We start from the raw sequence: 17,868 nt of genomic DNA, 5'->3' as shown, positions 1-17,868 counted from the left end.
CTTGCCTTCTCTCTCTTCTTTCTCTTTTTATGTTGTGACTCTGCACGACGGAGTGATGCTAACTTTATTCGAAAATGCTCTTGGAGATCAGCAAGCCCTGGCTTGTCACCCTCACTTGCTACCTTCCACCTCTGTCTCAATGATCTAAGCTCTCTCCTCAACCTCCGCATCTCCTTCTGGCGCCTGCTTGGTTGCTGTGTAGGCTTTGTTTTCTTTAACTCAACCAAACCAAACCTGTACTTTCCAACATCGTAAATCATATCGCCCATCACTTCCAACTTTCTCTTCGATGTTTCCCCTGAGCGTGTTCTCCAACATCATACTGATATCCTCATCAAACACACGCCAAGCCTTCTCATCTGCCATTGCTGGCCACTTGACCTTCCTCTTCTTCTCACCACCGCCATCATGCGAAGAATCTACCTGGGTACTGTGGTCTGAAACCTGACCTGGGTTATCTCTCGTCTGACCTGGAGTATGATGACACTCTCCAGAGTGAATCGCTGTGGCTTGCGAATCAGTGGTTGAAAAGACCACATCTGTGCTTGGTGAAGAAATCTCATCTTCATCCACTGGGATGGAATAGCACTTCAACTTTGCTTGGTGGACTCGTAAACCTTTATAGATGAACTTGTAGCATGGTTACAGTTTGGCATATATGACATGGGCATCACTGAATCATGGCTGAAAGAAGATTATAGCTGGGAGTTTAAAGTCCAAGAGTACGTATTGTATCAAAAGGACAAGCAGGAAGGCAGAGGGGGTGGCGTTGCTCTGTTGGTAGAAAATGAAATCAAATCATTAGAAAGAGGTAACATAGGGTCAGAATATGTTAAATTGTTGTGAATAGAGCTAAGAAACTGCAAAGTGAAAAGATCTGATGGGAGTTATATACAGGCTCAGAAGTGGAGAGAATGAGCAGTTTCAAGTTCCTGGGGGTGTCAAGATCTCTGAGGACTTAACCAATTCCCAACATATCAATGTAGTGATAAAGAAGACAAGACAACAACTATACTTCATTAGGAGTTTGAAGAAATTTGGTATGTCAATAAATACGCTCAAAAACTTTTATAGATGTACAGTGGAGAGCATTCTGACAGGCTGCATCACTGCCTGGATTTGGGGGTGGGTGTGGCTACTGCACAGGACTGAAAGAAGCTGCAGAGGGTTGTAAATTTAATCAGCTCCATCTTGGGTACTCGCCTACAAAGTACCCAGGACATCTTCAAGGAGCGGTGTCTCAGAAAGGCAGCGTCCATTATTAAGGACCTCCAGCACCCAGGGCATGCCCTTTTCTCACTGTTACCATCAGGTCGGAGGTACAAAAGCCTGAAGACACACACCCAGTGATTCAGGAACAGCTTCTTCCCCTCTCTCATCCGATTCCTAAATGGACATTGAACCCATGAACACTACCTCACTTTTTTAATATATATTATTTCTATTTTTTGCATGATTTTTAATCTTTTCAATATATGTATACTGCAATTTATTTATTTTTCTCTTCTATATTATGTATTGCATTGAACTGCTGCTGCTAAGTTAACAAATTTCACGTCACATGCCAGTGATAATAAACCAGATTCTGATTCTGATTCTGACCCCCAAACAGTAGCAAAGATGTGGTTTACAAATTACAATGGGAGATATAAAATGCATGTCAAAAGGGCAATGTTACCATAGTCATGGGGGATTTCAGTATGCAGGTAAATTGGGAAAACAGGATTGGTGCTGAATCCCTGGAGGGGGAATTTGTAGAGCACATATGAGATGGCTTTTTAGAGCAGCTTGTGGTTGAACCCACCAGGGGATCAGCTATTCTAGATTGGGTGTTGTGCAATAAACCAGAATTGATTAGAGAGCTTAAAGTAGAGGAACTCTTAGGAAAGCAGTGATCATAGTATGATAAAATTCACACTGCAATTTGAGAAGGAGATGCTGAAGTCAAATCTATCAGTATTACAGTGGAGTAAAGGGAATTACAGAGGCATGAGAGAGGATGGCTAAAATTGATTAGAAGGAAGCACTACTAGTTTGACAGGAGATCAGCAATGGCTGGAGTTTCTGGGAGCAATTTGAAGGCAGAGGACAGATACATCCCAAGGAAGAAGTATTTTAAAGGCAGGATAAAGCACTGTGGCTAACAAGAGAAGTCAAAGCCAACATAAAAGCCAAGGAGAGGGCATATAGTAAAGCAAAAATTAGTGGGAAGTTAGAGGATGAGAAAGCTTTTAAAAACCAATAGAAGGCAATTAAGAAAGTCATAAAGCACGAAAAGGTGGAATACCAAGGTAAGTTAGCCAATAATGTTAAAGAGGATACCAAAAGTTTCTTCAGATATAAAAAGTGTAAAAGAGAGGCAAGAGTAGATATCGGACTGCTGGAAAATGATGCTGGAGAGGTAGTAATGGAGGACAAGGAAATGGCAGATGAACTGAATATGAATGTTGCATCAGTCTTCACTGTGGAAGACGCTAGCAGTATGTTGGAGTTTGAGAGTGTCAAGGGGCAGAAGTGAGTGCAGTTGCCATTACTAGGGAGAAGGTGTTTGGGAAATTGAAAGGTCAGAAGGTAGGTAAGTCACCTGGACTAGATGGTCTACACCCCAGGATTCTGAAAGAGGTGGCTGCAGAGATTGTGGAGGCATTAGTAATGACCTTTCAAGAATCAGCGGATTCTGGCATGGTTCTGGAGGACTGGAAAATTGCAAATGTCACTCCACACTTCAAGAAGGGAAAGAGGCAGAAGAAAGGAAGCTATAGTCCAGTATCAGTGGTTGGGAAAATGTTGGAGTGGATTGTTAAGGCTGTGGTTTCAGGGTACTTTGGAGGCACATGATAGTCAGCATGGTTACCTCAAGGGAAAATCTAGCCTGACAAATCTGTTGGAATTCTTGGAAGAAATAACAAGCAAGATGGACAAAGGAGAATTAATGGATGTTGTGTACTGGGATTTTTAAAAGAACTGTGACAAGGTGCCACACATGAGGCTGCTTAACAAGTGAGGAGCTCGTGGTATTACAGGAAAGATTCTAGCATGGATAAAGCAGTGACTTATTGACAGCAGGTAAAGAGTGAGAATAAAGGGAGCCTTTTCTGACTGGCTGCCCGTGACTAGTGGTGCTCCCCAGGGGTCTGTGTTGGGACCGATTCTTTTTACATTATATGTCAATGATTTGGATGACGGAATTGATGGCTTTGTAGCCAATTTTGCAGATGATATGAAAATGGGTGGAGGGGTATGTAGTGTTGAGGAAGCAGGGCAGCTACAGAAGGACAGAGAGAGATCAGGAGAATGGGCAAAGAAATGGCAGTTGGAATACAGTGTTGGGAAGTGTATGGTCATGTACTTTGGTAGAAGAAATTAAAGTGTAGACTATTTTCTAAATGGTGAGAAAATTCAAAAATCGGAGGTACAAAGGGACGTGGAAGTCCTCGTGCAGGATTCCCTAAAGGTTCATTTGCAAGTTGAGTCTGTGGTGAGGAAGACAAATGTGATGTTAGCATTCATTTCGAGAGGAGTAGAATATAAAGGTAAGGATGTAATGTTGAGGCTAAGGCCTCACTTAGAGGATTTTGAGCAGTTTTGGGCCCCTTATCTAAGAAAGGATGTGCTGATATTGAAAGGGTTCAAAGGAGATTCATGAAAATGATTCCCAGGATTGAAAGGCTTATCATATGAGGAGCGTTTGATGGTCCTGGGCCTCTACTCACTGGAATTCAGAAGGATGAGGGGGACTCTCATTGAAACCTATCGAATGTTGAAAGGCCTGGATAGAGTGGATGTGGAGAGGATGTCTCCCTTGGTGGGGGAGTCGAAGACCAGAGGGCACAGACTCAGAATAGAGGGATGTCCATTTAGAGTGGAGATGAGGGGGAATTGTGCTGACCCTGTGGACTTCATTACTGCATGTGGCTGTGGAGGTCCAGTCATTGGGTATATTTACGGCAGAGATTGATAGATTCTTGATCAGTCGGGGCATGAAGGGATACGGGGAGAAGGCTTGAGATTGGGGCTGAGAGGGAAATGGATCAGCCATGATGAAATGGCAGAGCAGATTTGAAGGGCCAAACGGCCTAATTCTGCTCCTTTATCTTACGGTCCTATGGTAATGAAAGCATGTGACATGCTTTTTTTATTAGCTGAGGCACTATGTTCAAGAGTCAGGAAGTTATGTTTCAGTTTTATAAAGTTCTGGTTAGGCTGCATCTGTAGTATTGCATTCATTTCTGGTCGCTCCATTATAGGAAGGATGTCGAGGTTTTGGAGAGGGTGCAGAAGAGGTTTACTAGGATGCTGTCAGGATTAGAAGGCATGTGCTATAACGATAGGTTGGACAAACTTGGATTGTATACTCTGGAGCAGTGGAGGCTGAGGGTGAAACCTGGTAGAAGGTTATGAGGGGCATAGACAGTGTCTTTTTCCCAGGGTTCAACTATCTCATCTTAGAGAGCATGCATCTAAGTTGAGAGGCGTAGGTTCAAGGGAGGTGCACCTTAAATGGTGAGAAATGTTAGACAATAAGGCATAGTTTAGAATCAGATCATTCGGCCCATCGAGTCTGCTCCACCATTCCATCAAGGCTGATTTATTATCCTTCTCAACCCCATTCTCCTGCCTCCTCCCCATAATCTTTGATGCCCTGACTAACAAAGGACCTATCTTTAAGTATACTCAATGATTTGGCCTCCACAGCCATTTGTGGCAATGAATTCCACTTTGTGGCTAAAGAAATTCCTTCTTATCTCTGTTCTAAACGGACATACCCTATTCTGAGGCTGTGCCCTCTGGTGCTAGAATCACCCACTACAGGAAAAAATCCTCTTCACGTCCACTCTGTCTAGGCTATTCAATAGGTTTCAATGATTGTTCTAAACTCAATCGTGTGCAGGCCCAGAGTGATCAAACAATCCCCACGTGCTAACCCTTTCATTCTGTGAAGCTCCTCTAGATCCTCTCCAATGCCAGCACATCTTTGCATACATAAGAGGTCCAAAACTGATCCCTATGTTCCAAGTACGGTCTGACCAATGCATTACATCCTTGCTCTTATATTCTAGTCCTCTTGAAATGAATGTTAACATCGCATTTACCTTCCTTAACACCAACACAACCTGTAAGTTAACCTTTAGGGAATCTTACACAAGGACTCCCAAGTCCCTTTGCATCTCTGATTTTTGAATTTTTTCTCCATTTAGATAATAGTCTATGCCTTTATTCCTTCCACCAGAGTGCATGACCGTACACTTCCCGACACTATATTCCATCAGCTGCATCTTTGCCCATTCTCCTGATCCATCCAAGTTCCTCTGCAGGCACTGCTACTTCCATAACACGATCTGCCCTCCATCTATCTTTGTACTGCCAATCAGTCATTCTTCTATCCACGCTAGTACCTTTCCTGTAATACCATGGGCTCTTATTTTGTTAAACAGCCTTATGTGCAGCACCTTGTCAAAGGCTTCTGAAAATCCAAGTCTATCAATTCTCCTTTGTCTATCCTGCTTGTTATTTCCTCAAAGGTTTCCAACAGATTTGTCAGGCAAGATTTCCCCTTAAAGAAACTATGCTGTCCTTGGCCTACTTCATCATGAGCCTGCAAGTCCCCTAAACATTATCCGTAATAATGGACTCCAACATCTTCCCAGCCACTGAAGTCAGGTCAACTGGCCTATAGCTTCCTTTCTTCAGCTTCCCTTCCTTCTTGAAGAGTGGAGTGACATTTCCAATTTTCTAGTCTTCTGGAACTATCCCAGAATCTAAAGATTCTTGAAGGATCATTACTAATACCTTGGAGAGTAGTCTATCTGGTCCAGGTGACTTATCTACTTTCAGACCTTTCAGCTTCCCAAGCACTTTCTCCTTAGTGACAGCAACTGCACTCACTTCTGCCCCCGACTCTCTCAAATTTCTGCATAGTGCTGGTGTCTTCCACAGTGAAGACCAACGCAAAGTACTTATTAAGTTCATACAGCATCTCTTTACCCCCTACTACTACCTCTCCCGTGTCATTTTCCAGTAGTCTGATATCCACTGTTACGTTTCTTTTACACTTTATATATCTGAAAAAGCTTCTGGCATCCTCTTTGATATTTTTGGCTAGCTTACCTTCATACTTAATCTTTTCTCACTTTATGTTTTTTTAGTTGCCTTTTATTGGTTTTTACAAGCTTTTCAATCCTCTAACTTCCCACTAATTTTTGCTATATTATATGACCTCATTTGTATTTAGGCTGTCTCTGACTTCCCTTGTCACCCACAGTTGCTTCATCCTCTATTTAGAAAACTTCTTCATCTTCAGGATGTGTCTATCCCGCACTTTCTGAATTGTCCCCAGAAACTCCAGCCATTGCTGTCCTGCTGTCATCCCTGCTGTTGTTGATGTCCGAAGTGACCTAGGAGTCAATCTAAGGTCACTGGAAGGTGATCAAGCAGTTAGGAAAGAAGTAGCATGTTAGCTTTTACTCTGAGAATTCCTGCGTAGTGGTAACAAACTGTTACTGTGACGATGGGTCTCACTGTCTCAGTAAAGCACATCTGGAATATTGTATACAATTTGGTCTCCTTATCTAAACAAAAAGGACGTACTCATAGAGGACACACACAAATGATTCACTGGACTGGTCCCAAGGATGGCGGGGGTGCTATTTGAGGAAGGATGGAGCAGATGAGCCCTGAATTGTCCCACATTTAGATGAATTAGAGGAGATCTTAATGCTTAAGGATTTAACAGTTGACCAAAACTGCAGACAACACACTAAGTACAACCAAAAGAGGTGAAATGACTCCCCAAACCTTCTGTTCCCTAACCTATGAAGGCATGTGCCTTCTTTGTCTACCTGCGCCATCCCTTTCAGAGATGAAGGCCCGACCGCTTGGTCTCTGTTCATCCACATTCTTTTTCACCCTTACTGTTTATGGTGTAGAACCTACCCCTACTCAACCTCCCAAAATGCATCACTTCACTCCTGTGGGAAATAGGTGCCATCTTGAATGCAGTTTTCATTATCAGCTGTTGTAGAAAAAAAGATCTTCATTTTTATCACTTGTGTTTATTCTTAGAAAGGGCAGCATTTATTGTCTATCCCTGAATGGCCTTTAGTTAATCGGGGGAGGGGCCTGGGCCAACGTGGATGTCGAAGCTTTAGAGAGGGTGCAGAGGAGTTTTACCAGGATGCTGTTTTTATTAGAGAGCATGTCCTATGAGGAAAGTCTGAGCAGGCTAGGGCTTCTTTCCTTTGGAGTGAAGGAGGACGACTTGTTAGAAGTGTGCAAGGTAATAAAAGGCATCGATTGAGTGGATAGCCAGAGATTAATGCCCACAATGGAACTGGCTAACACGAGGGGGCATAATTTTAAGGCGATTCATGGAAAGTATAGGGTGGGAGGGGACGTCAGAGATAGCTTCTTTAAACAGAGTTGTGAGTGTGTAGAACACACTGCCAGGGGTGGTAGTAAAGGCAGTTAGATACGTTTGGGACGTTGAGGAAACTCTTATGGATGATAGAAAAATGGAGGGCTATGTAGGAGGAGGAGAGAAGAGTTAGATTGATCATTGAGTAGGGTAAAAGATCAGTGCGACAAGGTGGCTCAAAGAGCCTGGACCATGCTGTGAGATCAAACTTTGTCAGATTGGGCAATACTTTCACGTAACCCAGTCTCAACAATTTATAACTTGGCCGAGTACTTCACTGTTGGGAGTTGTGTTTATTTGATTAACAGAAGTTCTAGCTACTCTGACATACAGATGCCTAAACACCCAACAGTATTATTTCAAAGAACAGGAGTTTAAGTCTAATGCAATGCAGCAGTTAATTTGGACACTGTGAGCTCACAGTTTGGGTCTGTATTTGGAGTTTAGAAGTTTGAGAAGGTGACCTTATTCAAACGTATCAGGGGACATGATAGATAGATATTGAGATGTTTTCACCGGTGGGTGAGTTGTGAATGAAAGTATATGGATACAATGGTCATTTAAAACTGAGCTATGCAGAATTTTTCTTTACAGAAAGTAGCAAAAGGCCCACCTATTGCTTGTTGACTCCAGCCTCACACTCTCACTTTAATATTCTGACTACCACTCCTCTCTATTCTCAGTTCCAACGCAGGGTCTTGACCCAAAACACCAATTAATTCTCCGCCTCCACAGATGCTGCTTGACCCCTTGAGTTCTTCCAGCGGTCCAATTTTGATCTACAAATATCAAGATCACTAGAAGTGTGAGCTGGAGGTAAACATTTGAAAGATCGAGGAGTTGAGGATAATGTGGAACTGTCACAGAGAAGTTGAGGCCTGGTATTGATCGTATTGATTGGTGGGGCAACTGGGGGACAATTCCTGTTCCTCTCCTTGCCAAGATGTGGTCTGCATCGAGGTTGCAGCTCAGGGTTAGGTTTTTTTTTGGCTCATAGAGATGGAATGGGGGTCAGAAATGGGGGTCAGGGGCAGGTTAAAGTTCAGAGACAGGGGTGCGGGGGAATTAGAGGACGGGCTGGAGTCGAAGCCTCTGCTCTGCATATGAAGGCCGATGTCAAAGTGGCAGACTAGCATGGACAAGGGACCTCTAGGTATGCGAGTCAGCAAGACCAGAGTTCGTGGCCTAGTGTTTGGGATCCTGTCATCAGCCAGTCCTGAGCTTGAGCCCTGGAATTCCGGTCCTGGGTAGGTACTGAAGATCAAAGCCCAAGGGTCAATGGCAAGTCCAGATCAACGCCCAAAGGTTGATCAGGTGTCCAGAAGTGGAGGAGAGATGGTGGGAGCCCCAAGTCTGTGAATCTCTGCAATTCCACTGGGGAAGTCAAGTGAATGAGCCTCCTGGAGACTGAGGCTGAAGACGGCCTGTCCTGTGTGGAAGGAATGGGGCTTGCTGGATGCTGTCTGGCCTGCTGCGTTCACCAGCATTTTTTATGTGTGTTGCTTTGCAGTTGTTGCTTTGTCACTTGGCATGTTCTGATTTGTTATGTTCTGTGATGTTTGGCCAAGAATTGTGGGCATGCTACATTGGCCAACACTTACAGACTGCCCCCGACATGTCCTTGGGTGTGTTGGCTGATAATGCGGGTGACTCATTTCACTGTACATGTGATAACTAAATCTGAATCTGGTGTAAACTGAATTAAATCTGTTGCAATTGCTGGGTGAGAGAGAGAGACCGGTCAGTGTAGCAGAGAGGAAAACCTGAAACAGTGCTGTTGGATGTTTGGCATCACAGGGCGACTCAGTTGTAACAGTGATAAGTAACGCTGCCTCACATCTTGGGTTACCTGTGTTTGGTCCCAACCTCTGGCACTGTCTGTGCAGAGTCTGCACATTCTTGCTGAGTTTCTCCGCGTCCCTCCCATCCCGATGAGATGCTGGTCAGTCTGCCGCTGTTAGGTTTCCCCCAGCATGTGAGTGGTAGCTAGACTGATTTGAGGTCGGGTGAGACGGAAGAGATAAAATGGGATTAATGTAGATAGGTACTTAGTGGCTGGCAGGGATTCCGTGGGCCCTGTTTCTGTCCCGTACAACTCTGGAATGTGTGGCGACACCTGCGGGCAGGTTTTGAGATGGCGGGAACCTCACTACCCATCTCTGCGACCTCTGCCAGTGACATGCCAAGCAAGGCCACTTCAGATACCAGTTTGGGGCCACACACAGACCAAAGCAGGTGCCATCTTTCCTTTCCCAAAGCAAACCTCTATGCGTATCCAACTGATGCTGGCTTCTTAGTACCTGCATTTATAGATAGACAATAAATTCAAACTCTCAAACTCCCATGGTGGGTTTTAAATCCTGGATTACTTGTTCAACGATATAAACAAAAGCAGAAACAAAACCCTTCAGGTTTCAAACCTTTATGTGATGGACACCAATGGTCCCTTTTACACACTGGAGACTTCATATTCAGATTCATTTATTTATCACATGTAAGTTGAAACATACAGCAAAGTGTGTCATATGTTCACACCCAAGGATGTGCTGGGGGCAGCCCGCAAGTATTGCCACACACTCGAGAATGCCCACCATGCAGCAGCAGCAGCAGCAGCAACAACAAACAAAAACGGACAAACACGCACCCTTCTCACCTTCACACCAGCAACACACTCAGATGTACCTCCTCCGGGACTCCAGCCTCCCGTCCTTGACTCTAGGCTCTCAGACCTGTGGATTCGCTGACTTTCTTCTTTGACATCTGGTATCACTAATCTCTGGACTTTGACCTCTGGGTAATGGCTCCTTGACTCACTCATCACCGGACTTTGACCTCCAGGCCTCAGACTCCAGGCTAACTGACCTCTGGGTTTTGACCCCAAGACTCGCTGATCATGGGCCTCCAGGGATTGCGGGCATCCAAACTGGGTGCTGCATCCTGAACAGTGACCCCTGGCTCCTTCTCCCACACACCCACCCTACATTCATTACCCCTGACCTCTCACTTCCCCACCCCGCCCCTACACCCTAACCTGACTCCAACAGTTCCCAAAAACTATCCCTGCTAACTTAAAAAACTAACTCTGAGCCACAAACCCAAAAGATATCGCAGCTTACACTTGTGCAGATCTGCATGCTTCACCATTACTTAAAAACAAACCACACAACCCACTCTGTTCTTGGTGGTGGGGGTGCATTTTAGGCACAACACGTGGAGTTAAGGTGCTGCAGGCATTCAGTGGAAGACTAAAGAGACAAGCCATGTTACAATTCTTTCAATGGACATGTTTATTCTACTCTGCATTATGGTTCAGAACAGTGTTGTTTAAAATTCACAATGCTACAACTTTAAAGCTTGAAGTAAGTAAAGAACAAGTGATAAAATCAATTTTGCTTTATAGTACGTTCCTTTGCACCAAATAATACTGAAATATTAATACTTTGCATTCAACTTAGTGGTAATTACATGCATGGCATTGAAACTATATAGCACATGAGTCTCTGAATAACACAGAGCATCAGGACTTAATAAATAGGATTTACAGAGTGATTGTTCAGATTGGTATCTTCTTCCCATACACTTAAACACGTGTTCACACCGTGCATGTGTAAAATTGGCACTTGGTATAATATAAAAGTAATGCTATTAAACTGAATCTTATATTAATTTTACATACCCATATACACTGGTAAAGCCAAAAAATAAGATCTAAATATTTTATTTACTATATACATAATCAGAATCGGGCAAGCTCCCCACTGCCTTAGCCAGAACAATGATTTCCCAAATCTGACAGCCACTTCTATTTTGCATTCGCGGAAATATACAAAACATACGTGTGCCCTGAACACCACTCGCACTCTCCTCATCTCTCTGAAAGCCCGATTCTTCTCCCCGCCCCCCTCGCCCGGTTATTGAAACCCGCTGGGCTCTGAATAAGCAATGACAACCAAGTTGGTAATTCACTCTTTATTAACTAATTGCACCGCCGGCTCTGTCTGCTGTCTCGCGGTGGCTGGCTCTTTCTGTGCATCTGCTGAAAGTACGGAATAGTAGTAGCAAAGCAGGGTTCAGTCCTCGCTGACAAGCCAAAAACAGTGCAATGCAAAATTCAATGTCTGAAAATTATCGTATTATTTGACATTTTGGAAAGGGGCCTTAGAGTTGCCTGGTGTTTGATTTAAAGAGAACTCTACCCCGTGAAGTGGATTTTCACCGTGATTTTCACTGGATAAAAAGCAGCTTCACACAACAGATTATGTGCATCCCAGACAACACACACCTCCTCTTCCCATTGTTGTGACCCATGGACATTGCTTTGAAAAAATAATCTAATTTTGAAAATACTGACAAAAATTTCTTACCATCATTACTGGGCCTTTTTGCTTTGTGGGCAGGGAAGAGTAGGATTAACCTCTGAATAAAATTAAACAATGTTTTTAAAAGTGAACAAATGCCATCACAAGTCTCCAAAATAACTTCTGCCTACATTCCACAACTGGAATCCCCAGGCAAGTTTGTCTTGAGTGGAACAAACATTCTGCAGTGGCACAGCAACACTGGCTAGCTCCGCAAAGGAATCTATCCTCATTTACCCATCTGTCCTGAGCATCTGTGACTGGCTGGGTTACAGGGCTCCAACTCAATGTAAGGCACAGAGTCAACAAATTTAACAAAACTACTGGGTGCCAGAGAGTAACCAGCAACTTCCGAAACTCTCCTAGTGGCTTCATTGACGGGAGTGATATCATTATACGTAGATGCCTTCCGGGTTAAAGCCCGAAATCAGCGGATTCTGCAGAGTCCTTAAATTGCTGGGCAGCTGCCGTGCTGAGGTAGGCCACTTCAGGGAACCTGTGGTAGTCAAAGAACCTGCAGGAGGGGAGAAACAACTCATTAAAAAACAAAATTAATTCATCTTACTGCTGACAATTTAATAACATGAACGTCCATTTTTCAACCAGGCAGACCTTTACAAAAACACAGTTTGGTGTCCCAGTGATGTGCATTTTTCTGGAACCTAACTAATCTGACTTGTTCATCACCGGATCAGTGCCACTAGCAATTCCATGAGGAATGTGAACTAGGAGAGCTCCTTTAGTCCTCAGGTCCCACACCACCAGGCTCAGGAACAGTTATTACCCTACAACCATCAGGCTCCTGAACCAGCGTGGATAACTTCACTCACCCCAACTCTCGACCGATTCCACAACCTATGGACTCATCTTCAAGGAATACACAACTCAATTCTCAGTATTGTTTATTTTATTTGTACTGTTTGTCTTCCTTTGCACATTGGTTGTTTGTCAGTCTTTATGTGTAGTTTTTCACTGATTCCATTGTATTATTCGGTTCAACTGTGGATGCCTGCTACAGTGAATGAATCTCAGGGTAGTATGCGGTGATTGTCTGTGAAATCTGATGATGACAGGGAACCAGTGCAGGAGAGTTTTGTTTAAAGTGAAAAAAGCCGTTGCTCTGTGGCAGTTCCACTCTCTTAACTTTGGACGCCTGGGTCCAGTCACAACTGGGGTCTTCCTTGGTTCTAGTAGATGACCATAACTTCTTCTGCATCTCGTCATGCCCTTTGCTCTCCACAAGGTGTTGCACCGGATCTCACCGTTGATCTCATCGGCCCATTCTGTAATTATTTGGTCCTTTGTCCAGCACATTGATGCAATCACAAAGAAGGCATGCCAGCATCTTTACTTAGATGATTGAGGTTGTTCAGCTTGTCATCAAACACTAACAAACTTTGAGAGGTACTGTTGAAAGTATCCTAACTGGCTGCATTACAGTCTGGCAATTCCAACACAGACGAATGCAAGGGGCTGCAGAGAGTGATGGACACAGCCCTCTCCACTGACAGCATCTACCATACCATACTGACTCTGCCATAGTTGGATGCATCAGCAAGGGAGATGAGGCTGAGTACAGGGCTACGGTACGAAACTTTGTCACATGGTGTGAGCAGAATTATCTGCAGCTGAATGTGAAAAAGACTAAGGAGCTGGTGGTAGACCTGAGGAGGGCTAAGGCACCGGTGACCCCTGTTTCCATCCAGGGGGTCAGTGTAGACATGGTGGAGGATTACAAATACCTGGGGATACGAATTAACAATAAACTGGACTGGTCAAAGAACACTGAGGCTGTCTACAAGAAGGGTCAGAGCCGTCTCTATTTCCTGAGGAGACTGAGGTCCTTTAACATCTGCCGGACGATGCTGAGGATGTTCTACGAGTCTGTGGTGGCCAGTGCTATCATGTTTGCTGTTGTGTGCTGGGGCAGCAGGCTGAGGGTAGCAGACACCAACAGAATCAACAAACTCATTCGTAAGGCCAGTGATGTTGTGGGGATGGAACTGGACTGTCTCACGGTGGTGTCTGAAAAGAGGATGCTGTCTAAGTTGCATGCCATCTTGGACAATGTCTCCCATCCACTACATAATGTACTGGTTGGGCACAGGAGTACATTCAGCCAGAGACTCATTCCACCGAGATGCAGCACAGAGCGTCATAGGAAGTCATTCCTGCCTGTGGCCATCAAACTTTACAACTCCTCCCTTGGAGGGTCAGACACTCTGAGCCTATAGGCTGGTCCTAGACTTATTTCATAATTTACTGGCATAATTTACATATTACTATTTAACTATTTATGGTTCTATTACTACTTATTATTTAAGATGCAATTGTAATGAAAACCAATTTCCCCCGGGATCAATAAAGTATGACTATGACTACAAGAGGCACATCCCCGAGAAGGTGGCATCCCTTATCAAGGACCCCCACCGTCTGGGTCATGTCCTCTTCTCCTTGCTGCCATTGCGCAGGAGGTACAAAAGCCTGAAATCCCACACCACCAGGTTCTGGAACAGCTACTTTCCTACGACCGTCAGCTTCTTGAACCCGACCTGCACAATCCTAACACTACCTCAGCAATGGAACCTCTTGCACTACTGCGGGCTTGCCTCTGATTGTGTTTTTCTGCACTCAATTTCTGCACAATTATTCTCTTCACTGTTCTGAATCACGATGCCCGTGACGCTGCCGCAAGCTTTTCATTGTACCTGCACAATAAACACAACTTGTTTAATTTCTGTGTCTCTTGCACAGGTACACCACGATCCCTCTAACTCCAACAACAACATTCTCTGAAAAATATTACGGCTTCCAAATCTTAATACCAAAGTGCAATAGATGAGCAACTTCCCTGTGTGTTATTTAACGTTTTCCACACCCCTATGCAGAATCTTTGAATTCTTTAGAGGCTACAGGGGAGATTTACCAGGATGCTGCCTAGATTAGAGAGCATCTATTATGAGGATAGGTTGGGCAAGGAAGGGCTTTGATCTCCAGAGTGAAGGAGGATGAGAAGTGACTTGATAGAAGTGTACAAGATGATAAGTGACACAGATAGAGTAGATAGCCAGAGACCTTTTCCTAGGGCAGCAATGGCTAATATAATGAGGCATAATTTTAAGGTGATTGGAGGGAAGTATGGGGGGGATGTCAGAGGTAAGATTTTTGTTTTTTGTTTATTTTTACACGGAGTGGTGGGTGCGTGCAATGCCCTGCCAGGTAGAGGCAGATGCATTAGGGCCAGTTAACAGACTCTTAGATAGGCACATGAATGAAAGAAAAACAGAGAGTTATGTGTGAGGGAAGGGTTAAATTGATCTTAGAGTAGATTAAGAGGTCAGCACGACACTGTGGGTCCAATGGTCTGTACTGTGCTGTTGTGTCTACATTCTGTGTGCTCATTGCTCACGTTCCCACCCCGCCTCGTACAACCAGCAAATTATTAAACCATGTCTAGTCTACTATTGGTCTAAACACATCCTTTATTATTAATGTTAGGTCTCTCTTTTTCCATTTTTAACCATTCTTTTTTAATGGAAAGTACTCCATACTATTTCTCATCTTTGATCATAATGCAATAACACAAGTTATAGAGTCATGGAGTTATACAGGATGGAATGCGACCATTCGGCCCAACTTACTCATGCTGACTGAGATGTCTATCTGAGCCAGTCCCATTTGCCTATGCCTGCATCCATCCTGTCCATGTACCACTTCCCTGTCATGAACATTAAGTCAAAACCATGAGCGAGATGAGGATGCGTTGAGTGTCATTTGTTACAAATTCATTATGCATCCTCATAACACTATTCATTTTAACTTTTTACCATTCTTCCTCTTTTTTTATTAATGTTAAACACCTCTATTTGCATTTTTAACTGTTCTTTGTACTTGGCAACTATCTGGGATCATTTCTCAAACTTGCTCATGATTCAACTGCAGGCTCGGAGAGTCGTACAGCAGGTCTGACTGTGACAATTGCAAGCTGAGAGAGTCGTACAGCAGGTCTGACTGTGACAATTGCAAGCTGAGAGAGTCGTACAGCAGGTCTGACTGACAATTGCAGGCTGGGAGAGTCGTACAGCAGGTCTGACTGTGACAATTGCAGGCTGAGAGAGTCGTACAGCAGGTCTGACTGACAATTGCAGGCTGGGAGAGTCGTACAGCAGGTCTGACTGTGACAATTGCAGGCTGAGAGAGTCGTACAGCAGGTCTGACTGACAATTGCAGGCTGGGAGAGTCGTACAGCAGGTCTGACTGTGACAATTGCAGGCTGAGAGAGTCGTACAGCAGGTCTGACTGACAATTGCAGGCTGAGAGAGTCGTACAGCAGGTCTGACTGACAATTGCAGGCTGAGAGAGTCATACAGCAGGTCTGACTGACAATTGCAGGCTCGGAGAGTCATATAGCAGGTCTGACTGACAATTGCAGGCTCGGAGAGTCATATAGCAGGTCTGACTGACAATTGCAGGCTGAGAGAGTCGTACAGCAGGTCTGACTGTGACAATTGCAGGCTGAGAGAGTCGTACAGCAGGTCTGACTGACAATTGCAGGCTCGGAGAGTCATATAGCAGGTCTGACTGACAATTGCAAGCCGAGAGAGTCGTACAGGTCTGACTGACAATTGCAGGCTCAGAGTCGTACAGCAGGTCTGACTGTGACAATTGCAGACAGAGAGTCATACAGCAGGTCTGACTGTGACAATTGCAGGCTCAGAGTCATACAGCAGGTCTGACTGACAATTGCAGGCTGAGAGAGTCGTACAGCAGGTCTGACTGACAATTGCAGGCTCAGAGTCGTACAGCAGGTCTGACTGTGACAATTGCAGACAGAGAGTCGTACAGCAGGTCTGACTGTGACAATTGCAGGCTGAGAGAGTCATACAGCAGGTCTGACTGACAATTGCAGGCTGAGAGAGTCGTACAGCAGGTCTGACTGTGACAATTGCAGGCTGAGAGAGTCGTACAGCAGGTCTGACTGACAATTGCAGGCTCAGAGTCGTACAGCAGGTCTGACTGTGACAATTGCAGACAGAGAGTCATACAGCAGGTCTGACTGTGACAATTGCAGGCTCAGAGTCATACAGCAGGTCTGACTGACAATTGCAGGCTGAGAGAGTCGTACAGCAGGTCTGACTGACAATTGCAGGCTGAGAGAGTCATACAGCAGGTCTGACTGACAATTGCAGGCTGAGAGAGTCGTACAGCAGGTCTGACTGACAATTGCAAGCCGAGAGAGTCATACAGGTCTGACTGACAATTGCAGGCTCAGAGTCGTACAGCAGGTCTGACTGTGACAATTGCAGACAGAGAGTCATACAGCAGGTCTGACTGACAATTGCAAGCCGAGAGAGTCATACAGGTCTGACTGACAATTGCAGGCTCAGAGTCGTACAGCAGGTCTGACTGTGACAATTGCAGACAGAGAGTCGTACAGCAGGTCTGACTGTGACAATTGCAGGCTCAGAGTCATACAGCAGGTCTGACTGACAATTGCAGGCTGAGAGAGTCGTACAGCAGGTCTGACTGTGCTCATCCCAATTGCCTGCATTTGGCCCATCTGCCTCTACACCTTTGCTATCCATGTACCTGTATTAATGTCTTTTAAACAATGTAAGTGTACCCAGCTCTACCACTTCTTCTGGCAGCTTGCTCCATATATTCACGTATTAGGCTCCCTTATCCCAACAAAAAAAACCATCCACCTCATCCACATCCTCTTAATTTTATAAAAAGTCCCATCACATCCAGTCCCTCCTTGTTACTCAAGACCTCTGGTTCCAGCGGCTTCCTCATGAATCTTTTTTTGCGCCCTCTCCAGTTTAATGACATCCTCCCTTCAGCTGGGTGATAGGGCTGAGCGCAAGTGTACTTTCACCAACAACTTGTACAGTTGTAACACAAGGTCCCAACTCTAGTATTCAGTGCCTGACTGATAAAGGTCAGCATGGAAACACCTGCTTCACCACTCTGTCCATGACTGTCCCACCTTCAGAGAAGTACTTACTTGTGCCCCTAGGGTCTCTTGCTCTGTAGCTCTCTCCACGCCCTACCATTCACTGGGCCAGGAGGAAGAAAAGCTTGTAGTGTAGATAA

General features: G+C 44.6%; 1 protein-coding gene across 7 annotated transcripts in view; it reads right to left on the bottom strand.

The window, feature by feature from the left end:
* Nucleotides 1-10,672: 10,672 nt before the first annotated feature.
* rassf8b (Ras association domain family member 8b) overlaps nt 10,673-17,868 on the bottom strand; it is a 138,764-nt gene continuing 131,568 nt past the window's right edge. For all 7 annotated transcript variants that reach the window (XM_072241495.1, XM_072241493.1, XM_072241497.1 and 4 more), the window contains one exon: nt 10,673-12,286. In XM_072241495.1, the coding sequence (XP_072097596.1) occupies nt 12,165-12,286 (122 nt within the window). In that variant the 3' untranslated portion in view covers nt 10,673-12,164. The remainder of the gene's footprint in view (nt 12,287-17,868) is intronic.

Source organism: Mobula birostris, chromosome 23 (assembly GCF_030028105.1).
Source record: "Mobula birostris isolate sMobBir1 chromosome 23, sMobBir1.hap1, whole genome shotgun sequence".
NCBI classification, from domain to species: domain Eukaryota; kingdom Metazoa; phylum Chordata; class Chondrichthyes; order Myliobatiformes; family Myliobatidae; genus Mobula; species Mobula birostris.
Note: the sequence above shows the minus strand (reverse complement) of the source record. Positions and strands in the feature narration are given on the sequence as shown.